Source organism: Molothrus ater, chromosome 1 (assembly GCF_012460135.2).
Source record: "Molothrus ater isolate BHLD 08-10-18 breed brown headed cowbird chromosome 1, BPBGC_Mater_1.1, whole genome shotgun sequence".
Classification (NCBI taxonomy): domain Eukaryota; kingdom Metazoa; phylum Chordata; class Aves; order Passeriformes; family Icteridae; genus Molothrus; species Molothrus ater.
The window spans coordinates 26,377,517-26,401,028 of NC_050478.2; the positions used below are offsets into that span (position 1 = coordinate 26,377,517).

The 23,512-nt window shown below is 38.3% G+C and overlaps 1 protein-coding gene across 3 annotated transcripts in view; it reads right to left on the reverse strand.

Annotated features, from left to right (window-relative positions):
• Window positions 1-3,012: 3,012 nt before the first annotated feature.
• The window catches only part of ICA1 (islet cell autoantigen 1), a 56,454-nt gene continuing 35,954 nt past the window's right edge, over window positions 3,013-23,512 (reverse strand). The window contains exons 10-17 of one of the 3 annotated variants that reach the window (XM_036398818.2): window positions 20,280-20,374; window positions 18,241-18,290; window positions 14,727-14,789; window positions 14,588-14,629; window positions 10,558-10,833; window positions 5,653-5,748; window positions 3,820-3,955; window positions 3,013-3,188 (exon numbers count right to left, since the gene is read on the reverse strand). In XM_036398818.2, the coding sequence (XP_036254711.1) occupies window positions 3,834-3,955; window positions 5,653-5,748; window positions 10,558-10,833; window positions 14,588-14,629; window positions 14,727-14,789; window positions 18,241-18,290; window positions 20,280-20,374 (744 nt within the window). In that variant the 3' untranslated portion in view covers window positions 3,013-3,188; window positions 3,820-3,833. Of the gene's footprint in view, window positions 3,956-5,652; window positions 5,749-10,557; window positions 10,834-14,587; window positions 14,630-14,726; window positions 14,790-18,240; window positions 18,291-20,279; window positions 20,375-23,512 lie in introns of all 3 variants that reach the window. The other 2 variants (XM_036398809.2, XM_036398825.2) reach the window with 2 other exon arrangements.

The window sequence follows — 23,512 nt, forward strand, 5'->3', positions numbered from 1 at the left end:
CTCACAGGGGGATGTGGCTGGGAGGATGCAGACAGCAGTTTACAGAGGCCCCAGGAAAAGGCAGCATGATGCCAGCACCTGGGTACTTGTGTCCTCACACCAGCCTCCTACTCTGCTGAGCCATTCCAGGCTCAGATGCTGTCAGGACTTGTAGCCCATGACATTTCCTGTATTCCCACTTGGAGCAAAGCTGCTTGCTGGTCACCTTGTTGCTCAGATGGTCCCACTTTTTCCTAGCATGTGCAGCCCCTAATGTTTGAAAGGAATTTAAAAGGATGTCTGGGGAAGGCAGGTGCCTGCTTGTGGCCAAGTGCTCCTGCTTCGAAGTACATTAGTGTCATGCCCATGCACTGTTGGATATGGAAACAGCAGAAAGGAACAAGGTAAGTCCTATTCTACCCTGTTGAAATAAATCATGGTCATTTCAAAAGGCCAGAAAAGTTACTTTAAAAAGTTACTTGTTAGTTTTCTCTACGAGCTGTTCAATTGCCAAGGCTCACAGTCCAATTCCTCTGAAGCAGCTGCTCTGAGATTTGTAGAAACCTTGAATCATCAGAATCAATTACATCAAATTTAATAAACTTCACAAAAAGGACAGTTAATCAATTGCCACTGTTTTCATCTGCCATAGGGGTTCTGCAGCTGTTTTTATTTTAAAACAATCCACTACTGAATCAGAATATGCAACTGGGATGAAGCATATTAAATCAAGATGAACATTATGTGTGTAGAAAATCAATCTGTAATTTTACCAGGATGATGAACTGCCCTGCTGTCCCAAGGCTGAAAGCACAGCACAGTCCTCTCAGTGGCCTGGGAGTGACTCCACAGCCCAGGCTGCTGACAAGCACATGCCAGACACTTCTTTATTAGTAGGGAAGGGTGTTTGTAGCTCTGTACTTTGCATTAACAATGTCTATTTGCAGGATTTGTATCTTTCTGCTCTGTTTTTCAACTTCACTAAATCTTTATGATGATAATGCATTGTACATAGAGATTTTAATTGCTTTTCTTTAAGCAAAATCAGTTATATTTTAAATACCTCTAGCTTGTTTTTTGTTTCTTTTCATTTGAAAGTGTGAAAAAAATTGCATTGCAAATGATTCAAAACTTAAGTAATTTCAAAAATTACATATTACAAGAAATCAATGCTTAATATGAACTACTTGGTAGTGCAGTTTGTGTGAGGAGGAGGGAAAAGAAAAAGCCCTGCACCTGTGGTTTGCTTTGTGTGAAAGGGAAGATGATTCTGATGCTTTCCTACCTAAAAACAGGATAAGGATTTAGAACATCATTAGCTGAACCTCTGTAATGCTCTTAATTGTCTCAGTCAAGACAGTAGTTTGGTTTTTTGTGCCTTGTTTTGATTGTTTTGGTGTTTCTTTTTTTTTAATCTTGGAAGTCTAGAATCTGTGACCTACAGAACAAACAATTTTTTGAGCCTTTAAGAACAGTTAATTGGCTGTTTTGAACTCAATACAGCCTCCTCTCTGCTTTACACCTAACTGCTTCAGCTACTAAAAAATGCTGGAGTGGATTGTCCACAAGTGTTTTAGAAACTATCCAGACAAATGTAATCCACGGCAAATTTAGCAACCACAGACTTGCTTAAAGTTGCAAGAATCTGCTTAATGATTTTGTGGTAGCCCAGCTGGGCTGAAGAGCAGCCTGGCTCTCCCTCGAGCGCCTGACACTAACATTTTTGGCATTGCAGCTAATTACAGTTTGGGATGGAGAGGATTTCAGGCAAGCAGTGTCTGTTATGAGTACAAACTAGCACCTCTAAGTGTAAGTGCACCCCAGTGTAAACCTTAGGTATTTCCCAGTTAATGCCCTTTGTAGATCTCTTATTTACTGCCAGAAGTGCAGCCCAAAGGTGTGAATTCAGCTCCCTCTTAGTGCTCAAGAAAGTCAGAGAGTGCAGAAAGGGCAGCTCACTGAGCAAGGAGCTGCCAGTACCAAAGAGCAGCAAATATGATGGAGGGCACCAAGTTTTACCTTTAGAAGGAGTACAGCTCTAACATCAGATTCCAGGTCTTACATGCCTCAGGGCCCCAGCTGGGCTGGGGACTCTGCAAAGGGAAGATCAGACCATCTTTACCCATTAGACATGAAAATCCACTCCTAAGCATCTGAAGAACTTCTCTGGCAACAACTGAAGTACTTTGACACTTCCAGGTTATGGGATGGGATGATGAACATGATAGTTTGAACAGGGATGTTTAAAGCTTGCTGAGGGTTGAGCCTGATGAGCTCTGGTCAGTCCAACCTCACATCCGCTGCTAGCATGTGGCTTTTTAGATAGGAGGCACCAAAACCACATTACTGCTGCTCAGTGCACAATCCAACAATGTTCTACTGCACTCAAGAAGTTGGCCAATTCAGTGAACTTGAACATTTATACAGTTATTTTCAGGTACTTAGTTACCTATTAGACCATGAAACAGGGATTAACTGGGTGTACAGGTTGTGAAAACGCTTCACCAACGTAAAGGGAAAATCAAGCAAATTGAAAAAGGCTCAATATAATAAATTGTAAAGTGGGTCCTGTACAGTACATAGAGCCTGTGATCTTTACTGGCTAGTGACACATCCTCAGGATGCGCCAGGGGATGGCCAGGTTGGACATATGGAAGAATTTCTCCACTGAAGGGGGGACCATGCATTGGAATGGGCTGCCCAGGAAAGCGGTGGAGTGACGGGAAGTGTTCAAAAGACATCCAGACATAGCACTGAGTGCTGTGGTTTAGTTGGCAGAGGAACTGTTTGTTCCAAAGCTGCACTCAGTAGTCTTGGAGGCCATTTCCAGCCTTTATGATTCTATAAGCCTTTTCCCTTTCTTTTGCTGAGAAGCAAAGGGACACCACATTGAGTTCAAATTTTCTCACTGTCCTTCCTTCTGGGTTACTATTCAGAAACAAAGGGCTCAGTACTGTCTACAAACTGGTCATCTTTTATCTTCAGATGCTTGCTATGTATCAATTCAACAGCACACCAGCATTCTAGTGGGAATAAAGTTCTGGTTTTTGTCAAAATCATTTTATTAAAGAGTTAATGTCACAACAAGCTTAAAGTAACACATGCTTCAGAAATAAACTGGATGAAAAATTCTCAGAACAGAAACAGAAATGGATTGAAGGCATGGCAAAGCATCCGTTCCAAGAAACTTCTGCAAACAAGTGCGAATTCTGTTGGTGCAATGGAGAAAAAACTCAGAAAAAGAAGCCTCCTGGGCATGACTTCTCTATGTTTATGTAGTGCAGTTTGTCAAATAAGTTAGATTGGAAAGGGCACAATTTCGATGGCTGCACAGACCCAAATTTACTTTTTCAATATTTAGCTCCAGCACAGGTTTTTCAACTGTAAGTACTGACAAAACAAATTTAGTTGACATCTTAACATAGCAGTAATAGATATATTATATACATGATAGATGTTTGACTCATGCAGCCTCTTCAGTTACATGATTTTTTTTAAATTTAGTCAAGAAACATTATAAAAAAATAGGTTTGCAATTTGTATTTCACTTCGGTGTTAGCTCTACATCACCCCAGGCAAAGACAGTGTTTCAGCAGACAATCTAATTTGGCAAGAAATCTGCCCTAATTCTTAACCTCATTTTTGTAAGTCCACATAGAAAATAAATGCGAACTCTTTATACAAAACAAGAGCAAATAACTGTACCTATAGAAAAGGGGATTAATTCCCTTTAGTTTTATTATCATGGCACATACTTTATAGTTTCACAACAGCATACTAATTTTCATTTAGTTTTTTAAACTCCAAAATAGTGTTGATGAAGGGAAGAATGTGAGTTACCAGAGGCAGCTGACTCATGCATTAAGCAATTCATGTTCTTTATCAGTTTTCCCAACAGCGTCAGGATTGGATAACGGGTCAAGGTCAGCAAAGAGACTGAACCAAGCAGTCAAGTCTTTAGGATTCTTTGTAGATTCTGGAAAGAAAAAGAAAAAAAGAAAGAAAAAAGAAATGCATGGACTTGTCAGCTATTTTAAAACAAAACTGACTGAATGTTTGACTGAGGTCAAACAAATGCCATGCTATTGTTTAATTTATTAGCAAGGGTACTTCTGACAAGAAAATCAGAATGAGAGATTGCATTTTAAAACACTATCTTTGTCAGAATATAGAACTTTGGTAAGAATGAGCGTTCTACATGTCTGCTATGTATTTTATACGGGTCTTGCCATGATAAGTACAGGAACGCTTTAACTAGAAATGGAAACAATCTCACTCTGTCTAGCTTTGTTTCATGAAAGGTATTTGAGTGTGCCTCTGCATGCCTGCAAACAAGCAAAAGGAAAGTGAAGGCAAATTTTACTTTCAAGCTCTCTTAGAGGACTAAATTCCTTTGCCTAAATCCAATTCATGTGACTGTTCTGTCTCCCCTGTATGCAACCAACAAGGTCATTACTCATCTGGAATGAAGTTTTAATGGGAAGGCACAGGCTGGAGAGAGGAAGAGAGGGGTTATATTTGATAGGCAGTCTTCAGTACAGCTTCTAGTTTAATTCTGATGGATATAGACAAAATGTGAATAGGGAATATATCCAACAGCAGCTGGACTATTGCACCTCTGTGTCCACATTGATATATGTATTTCACAGAGGTCACCTGCCTGCTTTTATTCCAACTGGGCAGATGTTCAGCTTAAAGCAGTAACAACTTTGGCTGCTATGAAGAAGGTACATCTCCACTTGCTTTTTTTTTGTGACCCTATGCCCAACATGTATTATACTGATAGTGAAATAAGATATGCTCTTCTCTCGGAGAGATAATGGCACATGAAAGCTTTCTTTGTGACACAAAGAATTTACAGACAAAACAGGCTCTGCCTGGCATGACACTCCTCTTGGTACCTGCCACTTTCAGAACCACAGATTTCCAAATAGCTGAAGGCCATTCCTTTTGCTGGTGCCAGTCCTGTGGCTGCATAATCACACTGATTTCCAAAACAGTTTCCAAAACACCTTAATCCTCATTTCTGTTTTTTCTGCTGAGCTGAAAAATCTCAGGGGAAGGAAAGCATATCACCCCTTTCTTCTGTATTATTAAATGTGAATGCACAGAATTGGCTACAAACTGGCAACAGAATTCAACATAATTCACTTATGCAGGAAATCCTAGTCAAAAATCAGCAGGCCATTGTCTCAATAGATGGCAGGACTATGCACTCTTGGCTCAGTTGCAACAACTGAATTAAGTTTTACACAGATGATTACTGATATCGTGTATGTTTATCAAAAAATTTGCAATTAGGGCTCTTCTGCCTTATCAGCAGCCTGTATTTTAGCCACAATGCTATATCTTAGAGCTTAAAAACATTGTTTAGCTCAAAGTGCATGCAGATGCTATTCTGTGTGAATCTAAATTAAAGTAGGTAAAAGAAACTGTAGCTGCAATTTCTTTGTTATATAGTAAATTACTCTTCTGACATGCGATTAGCACTAAGCTTACGAAAAATATACATACACAACATATCATACACCTAATCAAGGTGAAACAGAGTAATCAGGGAGCACAAAATTGAGCTGTAGCTACTACAAAAATAAGTTTTGTTACCACAGTAACTGGGAAGACATGAGACATTATACAAGATACAAGAGCTAAAAAGGAAAAGCCAAGTATCACCTTTCACAGGCGTCTTGTCATCACTCACATTCAGGCTGTGGGGTTTCTGTGCTGGCTGTGGTATTGATGGTGGGCTCACACTGCTGGCTGCCCATCCTAAAATTCAGTAATACAGCAGCATTAGCATGAGGAGTTACTTTGTTAGCTCCAACCCCCCAGTGTCTGGCAGCATCAGACAGAGGAGCAGAGTATTCATTTATGGCCATTTGTGTCTGTCCTTGTACACACAAAGTCAGCAGTCAGACCTGCACAGGAGCAGCACCCTTTACAAGAGAGTATCTCTAGATCACTTTTACCATCTCCAGCTTCAAGCAACTATACTCTTTTCAAACCTTTCACCTGGCTAGAAAATATTTTTGTTTCTCTTATCAAATCACAGTTAATTTACAGAAAAGCCAGTTCAGTAATCAGGTCAAGCACAGCTGTAGGGAAAAGAATCACTTACATTTGGATAGAAATACCACCACAAATAATAAACATTTTTTCTAAGTCCAAAGACTTTCATTTCATCCATTGTTCCAGACAAAACCTTATTTAGAGACCCTAAATTATTAGTTAATTTTGAAGTAATTCTGGAAAAAAAAAGATAATTCATTGCAAAACACTGAGGAATTAAATTCAAGATTAATTACTTTGAGTTAATTTAAAACTACATTTTAATGGACTATTTATTTTTTATCTTTATTTGAAAGGAGATTCTCAGCAAGAAGAGAGCAACTATGCAGGAAAAAGTGAAATAGTTTTTTTGTTCTTAAATACATATTCCATATCCACAAAAAAGCAATGATAAATATAGTTAATAAGGCCAGATGAACAGGCTGGCAAAATGAACTAGGGGTAGTATATTGCAGAAACATATTAGAAAAAAATCAATATTTTTGTCCCTTACTTAAGATATTTAAATTCATGTGCTTTATTACATTTAGAGGACTGGAGATAGTATTTCTAATTTAATTAATTTATCCTTTAAATTTGGCTTGGTCAATTATCCATCTAATTTGGCAGTATCACAAACAGGATGCTCATCTATGCACCCAGCTACCATTTCCTTGTTTAATCTCTTTTTTTCTACAAGTGCCTGCCTTCACATCCTTTTTTACTCTTTTTCTCCTTCCTCCCCTTACTTTCTGCTCTTTTGGGAGCCCTGTCAGATATTGGGACCCAGCATCCTGACAGGTAATGCAACAACCACATCAGTCACATCAACCCTTTCTCTCTCAGTCGATGACTCTCATCACTCTCTGATCTTGCCTTGCCTATAAAAGGTCTAAAACCCAAGCTATGTTATAAAAGAGACAAGAAGAGCTTTTCTGTAAAATCACATGAATTAGGAAGGAAATTTAAAGCCACAAACATTCTCTGTATCTATCTCTAAGGAAACTAACCAAAAACTTCTTCAAAATCTGGATGCAGAGTGCTCACATGTGTTTGCTCTAGACAAAGGTGATAAAGGCTTGTGAGCCAGCTTCTGCCCTCTGAAAGTGACGTCTTAGAGTTTAGTCCTTCAAATTAGCAAATCTGAATGATAATAATGGAAAGCATGGCATTACCCCTGCAGAATGACATACTTTTCCAGGCACTTTCTCTGCTTGTGTTACAAACAAGAATGGCAGAGGACATAACACACAACTACAGGAGACTGCAAGGCTTTTGTGTGCTTGGAGATGCACTGTGAGAAAGTGTTTGATATGGCAATGAATGACAACAGGTAAATTCAGCTGCTTAAACAAAGAGGGCCTAATCTGACAGAAATGAATGGGAGCTCTGCCAGAAACTTTCTGGTCAAGTCCCAGTGACTTCAGAAAAATCGCAAACTGGCTCCCATTAACATCACTGATGTTCCTGTACACTGGTGTGCTTGGCAGGTCAGGGAGCAAAACACTTCAGACAGTGAACTCCTTTGGAGCCCTCCCTCTTTTGAGTCCCTGGACTAAGGCCTGGTAGGCAGCACATCCGTGAGAGATGCTGTGGCCTGGCTGCCATTTAATGAAATGCAGGTAGCTAACTCAGAAAACAAGAACCACCTAACAATAGCAACAAAAAATCCAATCAAATACACTCCAGAAAATATGTGATGCTTTAGGTACTGGGAAAGACTGACGCAGAATTTGTAGGAAATACTTTAATGAATTAAATTTTCAGTCAGCTACAGAGAACAACTCTGCCTTTCAAAAGCAAACCACAGCCTATCAGTTTGAAAGCAGTTGTTGGCCTTAAGCCTGTTTTGGTTTGCCTGTGCATAGGATGGCTTTGTTACGTGACCAGACAAAAGGTTATTGCCAAGACAGCAAAGAAACCAAACAGCTTGCTGTTCAGCAAGCATCTTCACCAACACTGCAATGATTAAATTTAGAATAGGAAATTGTGAGCTGTGCATTTTCTTATGAACTAAAATGCATGCACATGTAGGGAAGATAAAGAGGGGCCCTTAATGGTACAAATGAGTAAGTAAATGAGGCCATAAACATCTTGAAAAGAGAAAGCCAACACTCCCTCTGAAAAAGGAGAAAGGCAACTGAACTACAGAGCTGTATCTGGAGGAGAATCTAAAAGATCTATTGGGAGCATGCTTTGTTTCTATTACACACACACACACACACACACACACACACTTATATGTATTTTAAACCAGCACCTGGTAGCCCCATAGCAATTCAGAGTCCCATTGTGCTGGATCCTGCCCATAAATACAGCCAGAGAAAACTCTGAGCTGGGAATTCCTGACCCTAACAGTTTATAACCTGCATAGCATTGTGCCTGTTTTACAGATTAAGATCTGAGGCAGAGAGAAAACAAAGCCCCAAAGATTTATGAGCGTGCTTAACGTAAAATAAGTAAGTAATCCCACTGAAGTTAATAGAAAAGTTAATGTGCTTAAAGTTAAGCATGTGAGTTTTAAGAATCTTTATGATCTTAAGGCCAAATTCACACAGGAAGTATGCAACATTGAGGCTCCAGTGTAGCACCTCAAACTGAATAATTATTAAGCAATCCTACCAGTCAGGGAAATAAATGCAGGAGATGTATCACAAGTCCTCAGTAAAAATATAATTCATATATTCTAATATTTCCAACTTGCATGTCTGGATATGTTTATACTCCAGTTAGTATTTAAAAAAAAATTCTCTCTTCCCATATTTAATGATAAGGCCAAATTCTGAAAGAAAAGTTGTGAAGTGAAATGAAATGCAGTTTAAGATTAAAGCTGAGTTTTTACAAGATATAAAATGGACCAAATTTCATCTTCTCTTAAAAAATAAGAAACAAAGTCTTGGAAATATTTAGAAAGCTAAAACAAGAAACAAAACATTTAGAAATATTATTTTCAGATACAATCACTCAGCTGATTAACCCTGACTTTTCAAGTGTTGGTACATAAATTACCACAATCTTCTGCCAAAACCTTGGAAACCCATTTGAAAACATCCACATATTTTATGCTTTATTATTTTTTTTACTCAAAAAGATTTTGGAATACCATGTTGACTGGAATGGATTTTCCATTTCTATTATTCCTTGAATGCAACATTACTGAACTCTGATTTTGAAGTCTCTAACACTGTACACAATGCCAGTGCAAATGAAAGTTAACACTCGCATCAGAAAGGATGTACAACTCTTCTTGCTATTTACACCTAAAAAATGCTTTTCCTTTAAAAACACATTTACATTTAAAAATGGAAATTGCACTGAAATGTAAAATATATTTAAAAACACGTAAAGCTGTGGAAAAAAAATCCATCTCATAATATTTCTGTTGCTGTTTTTAGAAATTTGCTTAAAAACCATGTACCTTATAAAACTACATCTAAACCTGTGCATCATTACAAATGTCATTCTCCCATTTTTCATCTAAGTAATGAAGCCAATGAACCGAGGTATCTTGCTTTAGGGGTGCTGGTACTAATTGTATTAATTATAAAGTAAACCTGACTTTCTAATTCCTGCCAAAATGTCACAGGTCATTTTACCTCATGTATGACTCTTCCAGTTGCAAGGGTTCCAAGAAATAGTCTCCAGGAGAGGATCAGCCTGCTACTGTTTCCAATATTTCTCTTCCCCAAGTGAGATTTAAATGACTTGGGACAGAGCCCAAAAAGGCAAGGTCCCCTCCAGCTTGCAAAGCCCTGCAGAAGACCCAGCCAGGCTGCAAGGAGCACAAAGGTGGGTGCTGCTGGTTGTTTATCACCAGCCTGCCTTCCTCCCTCTCTTCCTTCCTCAAGGCCAAAAGAGCAGTAGGAAAGCTCTGCCCTAGTTCCCCTCTTTTCTTTTCCCCAGCTAGTAGCTTGGAAAAGCTGAGAGAATTAACAGCACAGAAGAAAGAGAAGGAAGAGAGAGTTGCATCAGTAACCAGCCTGCAAAAGAAATCCACCTGTATGCTTGACAGGATGAGACAACCCATTCTACCTGACCCATATCCCTACATCCAATGTATAGGATGCGTAGGGAAAAAAAAAAAAAAAAAGCAACTGATTTTCACTTCATGGTTTAAAAATAGTATCCCCAGACAAAATAATAATTTTTGGTTCCTTGGCCCCTTAATAGAGACAGCAGTTGTGATTAAATCAGAAAAACCCACTCAAACATATTTTCTGTTTCAGGAATAAAAAAATACCTCAAGGTTCTAAAGATCTCAAAGAATATTTCAAAAAATTAAATTAAAACATTCATGACAGTAATCTTGACTTTAGGTTTTGGGTACTTCATTCAAACACTGAATGAGAAGGGCTAAAAAAACAAATAAGTTACTCATGTGTTTTTTCTCTAGGCGATACTCTGCTTTAATTTCAGGTACAATTTCTGTAGCCATGGCACAATATAAACTTTCACCACACTTGTACATACCGAAAATCCACGCTCCAAGCCCTAACCCCAACATAGTGACAGAACAAGATGAGCTCTCACCATGTAAGGATGACTGCAAGTCATTCATGTTTTGGTCTAGCAGCTGTGAGGGTAAGTATCCCGATGGTGCTGGTACTGCAGATGATGAGGTGCTCTCCCCATCTCTAGCTGAAGAGTTCATGGTGACATCAGCAGCCTGCCCAAAAACAGCTGTCCACTCTTTGCTGAATTCCCCCTCATCCAGGGAAGAGGCGTTGAGGATCTCATTTAGTAATACCATGTCATCCTTATCACCAAGTTCTGGCTCCAAGGATCTCACAAACTTTTCCTTTGAAGCTGTCTCAGAACATGAGAGTCAAGATAAATAATTTTTTTTAGACAAAGTAAATAAGGAACTTTTTAAAACATAGCCAATCTAGGCTAGGTATGTTAAGGGAGATGGAATATTTTTGCATGAATATTTATTTTCCTTTTTAGACTCAATTTTCTTGGACATCTGGGTTTATACCTTATGCAACAAATAATTCCTTCATTATCTTAGATAACCTCACTGCTGTTAACACTCGCTCTCATTGAAAATAATACTACAAGTATGCTTAAAAATCTATTAAACACACCAAAATCATTACACAGTCTAATATTTAAATAATTGGAAAATACTACTTTTATGTTGCTTCTTGAAACATTATATGAAAGTCTCAAAAAAACCCCAGACTGGTATAAACTAAAAAAAAGTAAGACTTGGGGACTTAAGATCTCCCTTATGACCTTCTGATCTATGCTTGAATTATTGGGGTATTTCCCCATCAAAAAGGTTAGTCTATCACACAGAGTTAGATTCCATGCTGACCAACGCTGTAGTATTTTTTTTCTTCTCATAAGCAGCTGAGAAATGATTTGGGCTCACTTTCCTTCTGATTCCCTGTGCTAGTTTTTCCAGCACCAGAACTGCAGCTGAAGAAGCTCTTAGATCACTTGAGCCACTGCTCCTCAAAACCAATTTTTTCCTATTTTAGAAATGGTAAATAGTTACACAAAATACATGAAACTGGTAACCAGGATCATTATTGTTTCCCAAAACATTCTGAGAGTTAAAGAACTATCAAGGACCCCCAAGTGTTATTTTACTTGGAAGCATTTGGAGCTCCATTTGGAAGCATTTGGAGCTCCACTGTGGAAATCTGCAGATGACAAAAATGGTGGTTAACAAGGCTGACAATGTTACATTCCTGAAATCCAGATCAGTTTATCTTAATTACGCTTGTTTCAAACTTGTGGTAAGGCACAGAAGCAACTTCAGTTTTCCAAAGTTTTGGTAGATCAGCTGAACTCTCCAATTTCCATTCAACTTACAAAATGCTTTTAACCCTTTTAGGTTGGGATAAAAGACTGACAGTAGCAAGTGTCTGCAACGGGCCATTTTACTGAAACTCAACAGCCTTCTCAGAAAAGTTTCCTGGCAACAGCTGTAATAATTTATAATTAAATGGTTGAAGTTGAGTCAGAGGAGGAAAAAAGCACAAAACTTGTGTTTTAAAATAGGCTCATGCGTCAGCGCACACACCTACATACTAAGAAACAAATAAACTAACACAAATTAAAATGATTTTATTCATTACTGAAGTCAGCTGTGAGATTCAACTCCTTTCTAACTCACATTTTGATATCCCTCTGTACTCCCTGACAGGGCCCAAAAATTAGAAATAGAAACATTAGAAAGACGTCAATTCTCCTGATGTTCTCCCTAGACTATAACTAAAATACCACAGAAAACAATTTGTTCTTAAGAATTTTCAGGCTGTTTTCCCATCTTCAGATAAAGAGCAAAGAATATTAACATTGTCCAAGCACCTCCAATTCCCCCAAGTTATTCAGCAGGTAAGACAGAGGGGTAAATCCTCCCATAGGAGAAACACACCTGCTATTTCAAAGGCCCTTAAGAACTTTGAGTTCCATGGGGCATCACCACCTCAAAGCTGCTCTCAGGAAGCCCCTTCATGAACTTGCAGGGGGAGATGCAAAGGGAGCAGCATTTGTAGCAGACCTGTTATGACACAGCACCAACACCACAGGTAACCACAAGTGCCCTGAACGGAACAAATGCAGCAGCACAGCTCAGAGCCAAGCTCTGCTCCATTTGGGGAACCATTGCAGGAGACCCATCTTGACTTTAGCAGCAAGCACAACATAAAGCTTTACATGTGAAGAGCAGCCAGGTCTTGCTGCAGGGTGTACAGCCACCAGAAATCTGAGGAGTGACACATTTTGTGGCTCAGCAATCCTCCTGATCTTCCTGTGGGGACTGTGCAGTGTGGCAGGGCAGGATAGGGTGTGCTCAGGCTCAGGCTGCTCTGAGTAAGCAGCAGCAGCAGCTTTTACTCTTGTTTGCAATAAAGGTTATCTAGAAACCAGCCTTGCTTACCGAGATACTACTCATGTGGTATCTCTGCTAGATTACTAGAATGATAGGGACTTTCTCACTTTACCCGTAAATCTTCTATTACTTCTTTTCCTGTTTCTGTTTTCACTGGCCATTTTCAGTCAAAATCCTTTTTTCTGTCTGCACATGCAGCCCTTATACATGCCCATGAAAAAAATCCAAACCTTCCATTAAAACACTGAAAGAACAATGTGCCTATATTCTTTCTGTTCTGTTTGAACAAGCTTGTAGCAATGCTCACAATTCCTTTGTAAACTTACCTCATTTTGTTGCTGTTAAACAAAAAAGGGAAGAGAAACTAAAAATATTTACAACAGTACATGATTGGCAACACATGATAAAGACTTCCTTCTGAAACACATGTGAAAGAGTACCTCTACCTATACTGCTCCACTTAAAATAGTACAGTATTCATTAGCCTAAAGCTAGCTAATGTGTAAAATTAGGGCAAATGGCTGCTATTGTAACAGTACCATAGCCAACCTTAGCCAATGAAGCCACCCCACAGAAGTTTTTGCATTAATTTCACTGCTTAAGTAAAGAAAAAAGTGTTCTAAGTGAGAGAGCTAAGCTTGTATGAGCAATAATTGTATGTATTATCTGTATCTCCACAAGGAAGGCCCAACAAGGAATGGAACTGAGTAAGAAGAAAACCAGAAGAAAAAAAAATGCCGCTATCAGACACACACCGATCTTTTTATTAACCACAGAAAAGAAGTCATTGTTACCTTATCTATTCACAGATTAGGGCTGCTTCTGCAGACAGCTGAGGAACTTTCCTGGTGCCTGCCTTCATGGGTGATTCTCCACATGGATAATTTCCCCCCAGTGCAAGACACTGCCCGTGGCAAATCCAAAGTCAAGGTGTTTGCAAATGTCCTTACCTACCATGAAGGCAGTGCTTTAAATACCCCAGATGCTCTCAGTCTGACTGACTAAACCACACAAAGGGATTTTTTTCTTTGCTTCATTTGCTTTTTGAGTTGTCACAATTGTTTTGGTTGTTGTTTTTTTAACTCATTCTTCTGAGATGTATGAGTGAAAAGCAATTGAAAAATTACAGACAACACTCCAACTTCTTAGGAAAACTTGTAAAATTTTAACCCAGATATTTCATGTGTTATCTGGTAAAACAGCACATCCCCTTCAGCTGCCAGGGATCTTACAGAAGTAGAAGGACAGCACCGTGGATTTAATTAACTCTCTGTCTGAAAGAAGTCACCAGTTCTTACATGGTTTTAAGAAGACTATATTATTTGTTTCTGATATGTACATTTTTAACACAAAATCTTGTGGTTACTAGTGTATTGCCAAGAGTTGTAGCACAACAACTAAAAAACCAAAATGAAAAATTTGTGAAATATTATAAGAGGGGTAAGGTTTACAATGGAACCTACTTCAGCTGGCAAATAGGATATAGTCCAGTCTACTTAATCTTGGTATAAACATTTTATCCCCAATAAGGTTTACTTCAGTAATATTAGGAATAGTGTCTCTGCTGAGTTTACTTTAACACTATTTAAATACTGCAGCTGAATAATTTAATTCTACCTTCCAGATTGTGAAATAAATTAAGATTAAAAATTAAAAGTATACTTGGCTACTATGATTGAAAAGCAAATGAAACAGACATGCACAATCATATCATACCATTTTCTTCAGGTTGCAGGTCTAATAACTCATCTATAGCACCTAAAAAAAAAAGAAGTACAGAAAAATTAAAAGCCACAAAGGAAGACCTGCAATCAGTAGGTAAACATGTAAAGATAGCTTTCTGAAGTGTCTTCACCTGAGTTCTGCTCACGGTTACAATGTCCTTGTAACGTGGAGATGACATCCTTGCCATCATCAGCTGTAATTGAGATCCATAAATATGTCAAATTGCACTTGGCAGGAGACCATGCTTATAAACAACACCACTACAGGATCAACATGCAATGGTTGTTGGGATTCACATTTTAAATGAGTCATGTTTAAAATGAGCCTGGTCACAATGAATGAAAGATCCAAGGTACAAGCATTTCAAAGTGAGGTAAATTTCTGAATAATAAATAACATGAGGGAGATCTTCCTTTGAGTCCCTGCCTGCTACTCTACGCTCTCCAGGCTGAGTGCACCCAACTAAAGCAACTGGAAGAATTAGTCCTCCAGAAGCAGAGAAATTTATTTTAGAGGCTTGTACTTAGGCCAGGAGAGTGCAAAAAAGTGCCAGGACCTTATTACTCTCTAAACTGCCTTCCTTACAATGTGTTCTTCCTCATGACACAAACTCTGGGAACAGGGAGAAGGAATCTTCACCCAAGGCACCCCAAGTCAGGATGTAAGTAACGGCATTTCCTCTGCAGGGAAACAAATGGACTAAGACCAACAGGGACTAAAATGTAGAGCTAAGACTTATAGGCTATTAGAGGTGACAAAACACGGCTTAAATTCTCAGCAAGTTTCTTGGACGACACATGAAATCAAAACAATGATCTAGATTCTGTTTATTGGTGAAGAGAAAGATACCTCCCTCAGGTGACTAACCCCATTTAAGACATGTAGCAAAACATGAAGGATGAGTTAACTGCTGAATATACCTTTTTCTCCCTTATTAACTGTTGAGGAAATCTAGCTCCTAGACAATCAAGTCTTTATCTCTAAGGACAAAGGAAGGGCTTGGCCACAGTATTGCTAGAACTGGAAGGCCCATCTGCTGGAACCTCACACAAGAGGCTGGAAAAGTGAAATAGAATTCTCTACTATGAAATAAAAACTGAATCCCAAACTGTTTCAAGAGAATTGCCAATCCCTTCCAAGAGAAACTTCAGTGTGTTCAGAACGAAAGGAAACACAACAGCTTGCTGTTTGTATCATTATCTTCATAAGGCTTTGCTAGGACAGAAATGTGCTCCAAGCACAAGAATCAGCTGGCCATTTAAGAACCCATGAGCACATGTGATTACACTCTATAAAGACATAGACAGCAGAGGGATAAAAACATATGAACTAATATATATAGGATATTTTTGTAAAAGCACAATGCACAAAGTTAAAGGGGAAAATCCCAACCCTAAACTGTCTGGCAGAGGGGAAAAGGAACTCAGCAAGAGAAGTTCATGACAGGTGGGATATGGATGGCCACAATTCTGTAATGAAAAAGGTACAACTGTTGCCCAAAGCCTGCCTTAGTTGAGTGGTAAACATGATGGAGCCAATCTTAAAGGCATCTGTAGCATAGTAAGAGAAAATGCAGAGCAAATGATGAAAAAATGAAGTTATGAAGTAAAAGTAGTTGGTGAGGAAAACTAAGAAGCAACACAGCCCCCTCACTAGAAGCACTGTATCTGTATGGCTTTAGAATATAGAGGGTGATTCAAGAAAAAAAATCTCAGCAATGGCACAGACCTGCTGGTTTATGAAGATGGAAAAATTTAGAAGACCAGTTAGAAATATTTCAAAACACTTCAGTTCCTTTTAGGGGTGATGAAGAAAGAGACAGAACAAGGTATTATATTATGGTGAAATATTTTGCAGTCCCTAAGCAACTGAGATTCTAGAAAACATCTGCTAAGAAAATATAAGTCAGATTTTGTACCCATATATATTAAAATACCTTGTCAAAGATATATCTGATCTAATTAATTGCAAAATGCGTGAAACTTCAAAACTCCTAATATTGTGTCTTTATTACAAAAATACACCCAAAGAACCATAATTAAACAGAGTGACTCAAATAACTGTAAGTTACTATGGGCTGGTAGATCACCATTACTCCCAGTCAAAAGATTAATGGAAAGCCATTCAGTATGGCATCCAGCAAAAGAATGTGAGTATAATAAATGCTCCTCTCATAATTTACTGTTGATTTCATGGAAAGCAGACCTATAATTTAATTCTTCAATAAAACTATGAGCTTTTTTCAGTAAAGATATTGTTTAGAAACAACTTGACTTTGCATTGCACAGCCTTCCAGCTGAAAAGTTAGCACTGTGTAACATCTATAACGAACATATTGAATAGATTAGGAACATGACAACTAACAGATGTCAAAAACACGTTGTTAGGAGGAGTAATTGGAAAGCAGAAGTGTTTCTAGTTTAGATCTGCAAGGCTTACTGTTTTATCCATTGCTAGTCAATGGCTTTAGCAGTCATCTGGAAGTAAATACACAATCACTCTAGAAAAAAAATGTGCAAACAACTAACAGACTATTAGAGGTGGTCAATCAGTCCACTCATTTGGTTTCTGTAGTCAGAGCTGGGAGAATTCAATACCACCAAGCTGTAAGTTACATCCCCGGGACTACGGGACATAAGCCAGGCTGCAGAAAGGACAATGAATCCTGGAAAACTATGGCTAAAAGGAACTGAGTCTTGCTAAATACTGAATTCAGATATGAGCTTCAGTCTTGATGTTGCAGCAAAATGGCATGTTCTTCTTGGATATAGAAACAGTAATTGATTTTACCTTCTAGAAACATGACAGGTGAGAACAACATCAGAAATCTCTCGTCCAGCTACGTATTTCATATTTGAAAAGGGATGTTGTAAAGTGGAGTGGAAACAAAAACTTCAAAAATAAAGATGAGATGATGAGTTCAAGACATCAATACAATTAACCCACTGAAACAAAGATTTGAGAGTAGTCTTCACTTTCATGTAGTACCTTGTAAGTATCTTAATGAAGGATAAAATATAACATATTAAAATTATTCTCCATTAATTTAGTATAAAAAAGTTAGATCATCTTGAAGAATTCCTTGGATGAAGATTCCACTTTTTACAGGACTTCACCACCCACACTGCAAGCACTTGCTTCTTAGTATGTACTCAGAATTTCCCTTTTTATCACTAGTATCTATTCCCTCCTTTCTTTCTCAGTGCAATTCCAACTGGAGCCTGGCTGTGTCACTGGGTAATAACAACACATAAGGTCATTGGCAGCAGCTGAGTATGATCTTGCCTGGCTTTTGGGCAGAAGTTCCACTGAACTCATCAAGTTTTTCACAGACTACAGTTTAATGACTGGAACAAACTAGTGAGCTAAGTGGCACACTTCCCTTGTCTCACCTACTAACCTGCAGATAGATCCCTTTCTTGAAGGGTACATGCCCCATGTAAGAATTAGGCTCTGGAACACAAGCTATTTGACCTGTCTGAGAATGACTGAATGAAATGCAGTGGGATGTAACAGATTCTCCTGGCCTTTGGTTTTATGCATTTGTAGGGATTTGCTGGGTGAAGCTGATACAGGAAATAAACCAAATAAAAAACTGAAGTGTCACAGCACTTATGGAGTTATGAAAACATGAAATGTAATACCTGAATAGTTCGATTCCTTGGTATGGCTCTCGTCATCTAATGAAATCAACCTTAATTTGAAAGAATAAGAAAAAAATTGGGAAAATAATTCCAAGGCTCTAAAATAACAATACACTTTCCTCTTTTTGTTCAAATCATTACAGATTCATATCATCAACAAATAAACTGTAATAACAGATGGACTCTTGCATTGGGTCTGTTGTTACCTTTTATTGTTTCATTGGCAGGTCTGTTGAAAATGAAAATTAGATTGAACTAGCAAATCCTATCAGCTCCCATTTTTAGTCTGACTCAACCTCTACTGAAAAGTATTGTGCATTCTGTGTTTGCACATTTGGTCTTTCATAGCTATCACGAAGGAGCTACAACTGTTCCCCAGCCCCCTCCCCCTCCTTCTCCCCAAAAATGGCAACCAACCACTCTGTGCTTCTCTTTTTAGCAGCTACTAATTAAAAATCAACAGTCAGGACAGTTTTGCCCCATGTCAGCAGATTTCTAAAATAACAGATCAGCAGCGTTGATGAAAAAAACTCTCAACAGGGACAGAAAAAAAGGTGCAGTTTATGTGCAACTCTTAAACAAAGGTGATCTCTTCAATGAAGAATACACACTTTCCAACTGCTGTTACTTTGTGGAAAGCCATTCAGGGAGTAGGGACGGAAGCAGCCACAGGGCTGATGTGGTGGTGAAAAGGACTGTGTGGGCACATTCCTCCTACCCTCTAGTGACAGGACAGAAAAAGGCACCTCCCCTGCTATTGGGGGTAGGACTGTGGTAGAGGAAAATTAGATTCAGGCCAAATTCTAGTATAATGAATGTTTACTGTGAATGGAAAATTCGTGAGGATTTAAACAGCTCTGTCTTGTGTAATTCTTCTTGAATCTTAGATGTTTGTTTATGGTTTTAGACAGCAAAAGGGTGACATATTTTGCCCCTCACTTTTATGCCAGACAAGGACAAAGATAATCCATAAATAAACACAGATACAACCATGAAATGGCATCTGACGCATTCCCTAGTAGGTGCCAATGCACACATCTTGCATAAATCACACATTCATTCTAGAACTTTATATTCACTGAGGAAAGACCTATTTATTAAACTCTGTTACTGTCACGTGAGATGACACAGATGGAAGTAAGTGCTGTGGAAACAACCACCTACCAAATGGTACTCAGTCAAGTCCTTTCTAATATCAACAGCACCAAATCTGACCAATTTATAAAGTGGTATTGGTCAGTGGTTCTGAATCTGAAGCGGAAAAATGACTGAAAACCTGAACTCCTTAAAAATCCATTATTATAAATAGCCAAGCAAAATCCACTAATCAGTCAAGCTGTTCTCTGCTTTTTGACAACTGATCCTTTGCTGGGTGCTTCATTTAAGCAGGGATAGTCAAAACAACAGGTGGCAGCAGGATTGTATCAACATTGCATCTCCTGGCAACCGAATCCTGACGGTCAGGTAGGGGAGGGATCGCATCTCTTTCTCCTCTTCTCCTCTCCCCACAGCAGCCCATTCATAAGTGTCTCTCAGCTCAGAGCTACAGGTAACTCAAAACTTGACAGCATCAGCTCACTTAGATGTACTTTATACTAAGTACCTACTGCTTCATTGGATTGCTAACTGATGCTGTATACATTACAAAAACTAATCGCTACTCGGAGCAATCAGTAATCTATATCCTATTTCCAGGTGAAAGGAGATGCTGCTGAAAGGAAAAATACAATGCTCATATATCTTCTCCCATATATAGTTGTTTACCATTTCTTTTAATGAAGAACAAGCTGAAAAAAATAAAAAGAAGACCAGAAAAGATGAAAAACATATAAGGGTTTTAAAATCTCCTAATTTCACCATAAAGTTTATTAGTTCTGATGTACACATTACAACATTTCAGGAATTTTTGTATTCAGGTAACCAGTAGAATTAGACTAGCTGTGTCTATATCTCTACTTATGTTTGGTGACTTTAGCAACCTGGAAGCAGATTATAGACAAAAATACTTATTATTTTGGTATACAGGACATATGACTTACTGACTCTGCTGATCTTCCACTGAGTTGGTGCTCTCAATCTGCTGGTCCTCCTTTTCTGCTTTTTCTGTTAGTTTATTCACAGGATCTTGCAAGCTCTAGATCATAACCATAATATAAATGTAAAGAAGAAAAGCAATTAGAATCAGGGAAGCTAAAGTGTGTCATTTGAGAACAAACCTGACTCTAGATCAAGAGAAATCCAGGAAGAATGGTTTTATACTATATCAAAACAGTATCTGACTCAAGCAGAATTAAAGTGTTAGAATATACTCATTCAAATTGAGTCTGTGAACACACTTTATATAAGAAGATGGCATGTGGCAACTTCTAAACTCATGTTCTGTTTCTAATATTTCTAAATGATTGCTTCTAGGTAAATATTTTCAATATTTCTAAGTAAATCTATCTATACCATGTGCAAACCAGGCCAGATGGCATGTTTCTTTGCTATTTTGGGGATTTGCTTATTTCTTCCTTATTTTCCTTTATTTAAGATGAGAAAAATAAATTCTTTACATCTGTTTGTTCCTCATATACTCTTTCTTTTCTTATTTATTCTCTTTTTCCCTTCCACAATTGTTTACACAAACTTGGCAACTGCAGTGGTAGTGGGAAGATACTGCTTGTATCCTGAATCTGAAAACAAGGGTTAAAATCTTGGATGATAGTTGATGAAGGGCAGGTGTGGCATTATGGAACCCCAGTGTCCCTTTGCAGTCTGAAAGGCTGTGCTACAAGATAACAATGTGCATTGTTATTCAGCATTTTTTTAACCAAAATTTGGAGATGAGAACAAGCCAACACAAGCATTATAGACTGACTCTGAAGTGATAAATATACTACTAGTTGTCACTCTTATGTATCAATTAGATATTTTGTCTAAAAAATGAAATAAAGGAACACAGTGATTAGGTAAAGCAGATGTTAGCAATGTAAATATTTCCATCTCTATCAAACAGTTTTGCTGTGAAGGTGAAAAGAATTTCCTCTTTCTAAAGTCCAACTCAGTTTCTGAAAAGTTAAACCACGTTACACGTGAATAGTCTTGACCATTTGTAATTGTATTTATTAATGTTGAACTGACAGTAACAGTAGTGCATCTCACCCCAACTTATCCTCATGTCGTCCCCCCCATAAAAAAAAAAAAAAAAAAAAAAAGAAAAGCTAATGGTAAAACAGAGAAGTCACCTTCTATACAAACTTAAAACCCACAAAAATGTAGTGGTTTTGCATCTGGAATTTGAACAAAATATGAATGTGTTTCACGAGAAAAGTAAAACGAAAAACCACAGCCTAATTGACTGAATAAATTAGGGTGTCCAGCCCATCTGTCACAACAAAAGCATTCCCAGACATGCTGCAGGTCTTGTTTCCACTGCCCTGTTAACCAGGACAGAGGAGTTCCCAGAAGGAACATTCCAGTTTCTGCTTGGTTCAGTATTTGTCTTTATAAGGAATCTACACTTCAGTATTTTAGAAACTAAAGTTCTAGATTTGTCATGTGCTGCATAGGCTTTTTTTCCCCTCTCAATAAGCTAATTCTGCATAGAACTTCTGATTAATTTGTCATAAGTAGCCTCAGCACTGCAGACATGGTCAAAAGATGAAGGTCACAAAAACAGCAATAATAAAAAAAAGCCTTAAAGAAATGAAGTTTATTTTGTGGTTGCCACTCTTTCATTTGACACTGCTGCTACCCAGAATCACATGTAAGTGTAGTTCTTCTCAGATACTGAATAAGGACACCAGCCAGTTCAGCTAGATAACCTAGGTATGGATGTGACCCTTTACCTGCATATGCACTGGGTATTGATTAGACTGCACTTCTTGTGCTATCAAAATTGATGGGAATTATTCCACTGACTCCAAGAAGTCCTGGACTAGAGTTCAAGAACAAAAATCAACTATACTTGCACAAAAGTGCAGGGTAGAGAAAGAAAGCAGCTCTGCATTATGGGGACTGTGCTGCTTTGGGCACTTGAACCACTTGGACATCTTCACAACAGGACACACAGCCCACTGACTCAGGAGGTGATGGTCAAACAGTAGTGGTGCTCTGCCTGCCACCAAGTACAGCACCTCAGAGCTTGCTCCAAAAGGGTTGTAAAGGTTTTAGACAAAAACCAGAATTACTCTGACCACTGCCTAACTATACAAGTTAAAGAAAATTATTAGAAGTTAAATCCTGCATATTCACAAAAAAAAACCCCAAACAAACAAAAACAAAAAACCCAGGGAAATAATCATCCTTCTTAAGGATCAATATTTTAAGAAGCTTCCTTTGTTGGTGTTTCAGGAAATCCGTATTTAAGGGACTGTGATCAAACCACGGAAACAGCATATAGAAATGGAGTTCACAAGTACCTTGGGAAGGAAACAGCATGATAATAATGGCAGTTACTATTTCCTGTATCAGAAAAATAAACATAGCTCTGAAATACAGCTTTGGTTTCAATGGCAATTATTATAAAAATTGTTGATAATCAGAAGCTGTATTTTGATGGAATAAATCCACGTAAAAACTTTATTTGGACTCAAAATTGGATACTAAATAATGAAATTATTTTCCTCTACTCTGCATTCTGAGGTTCACTCCAAACTGAGGCATCTTTTCAAAAAGATTTTAAAAAGGTAGAGAATGAGTATGAAATGAAACTGAATGTTAAAAAGGCCACAGTCAACCATTTCCTAAACAGAAACACACAGTAATGTGATCACTACTGTCAGCAGGCATAGAAATAAAACCATTATATTCTCTTAATTGTTTTAGGTTACATTAGAAGGAAGGGAAGAAGCCTCACCATCTAGAAAGTGCAGTGATTAAACAGAGTTATGACAACACAGACTGAGTTCAGACTGAAGAGAGTGCATTTCATCTGGACATAGCCCTGACTTGGCTGCTCAGAGCACACAGATGTGTAACTTCACAGCACTCTTCTGGCTGCTCATGTGGGCTAGAATGGACTTTGTTGTGAGCTAGACCACATTGGTGGCTTGAAGTAGGATCCTTGCGTATTTAGAAACCGATCTTCCTAGCTTCTTAAATCTCTCTTTTACTACAAAAGTCAGAGTAAGACCTTACACACTAGCAGAGCAAGTTCACAATCATTCAATCTGCCTGGTGTGTCCATCTCTAACACCAGAAGTCACCCAGTGATATTTCACTGCTCCCAGGACTCAGACTAAGTATCCAAGCTGAAAAGAGATTCCTCCACTGTAGAGTTAACTCTGGT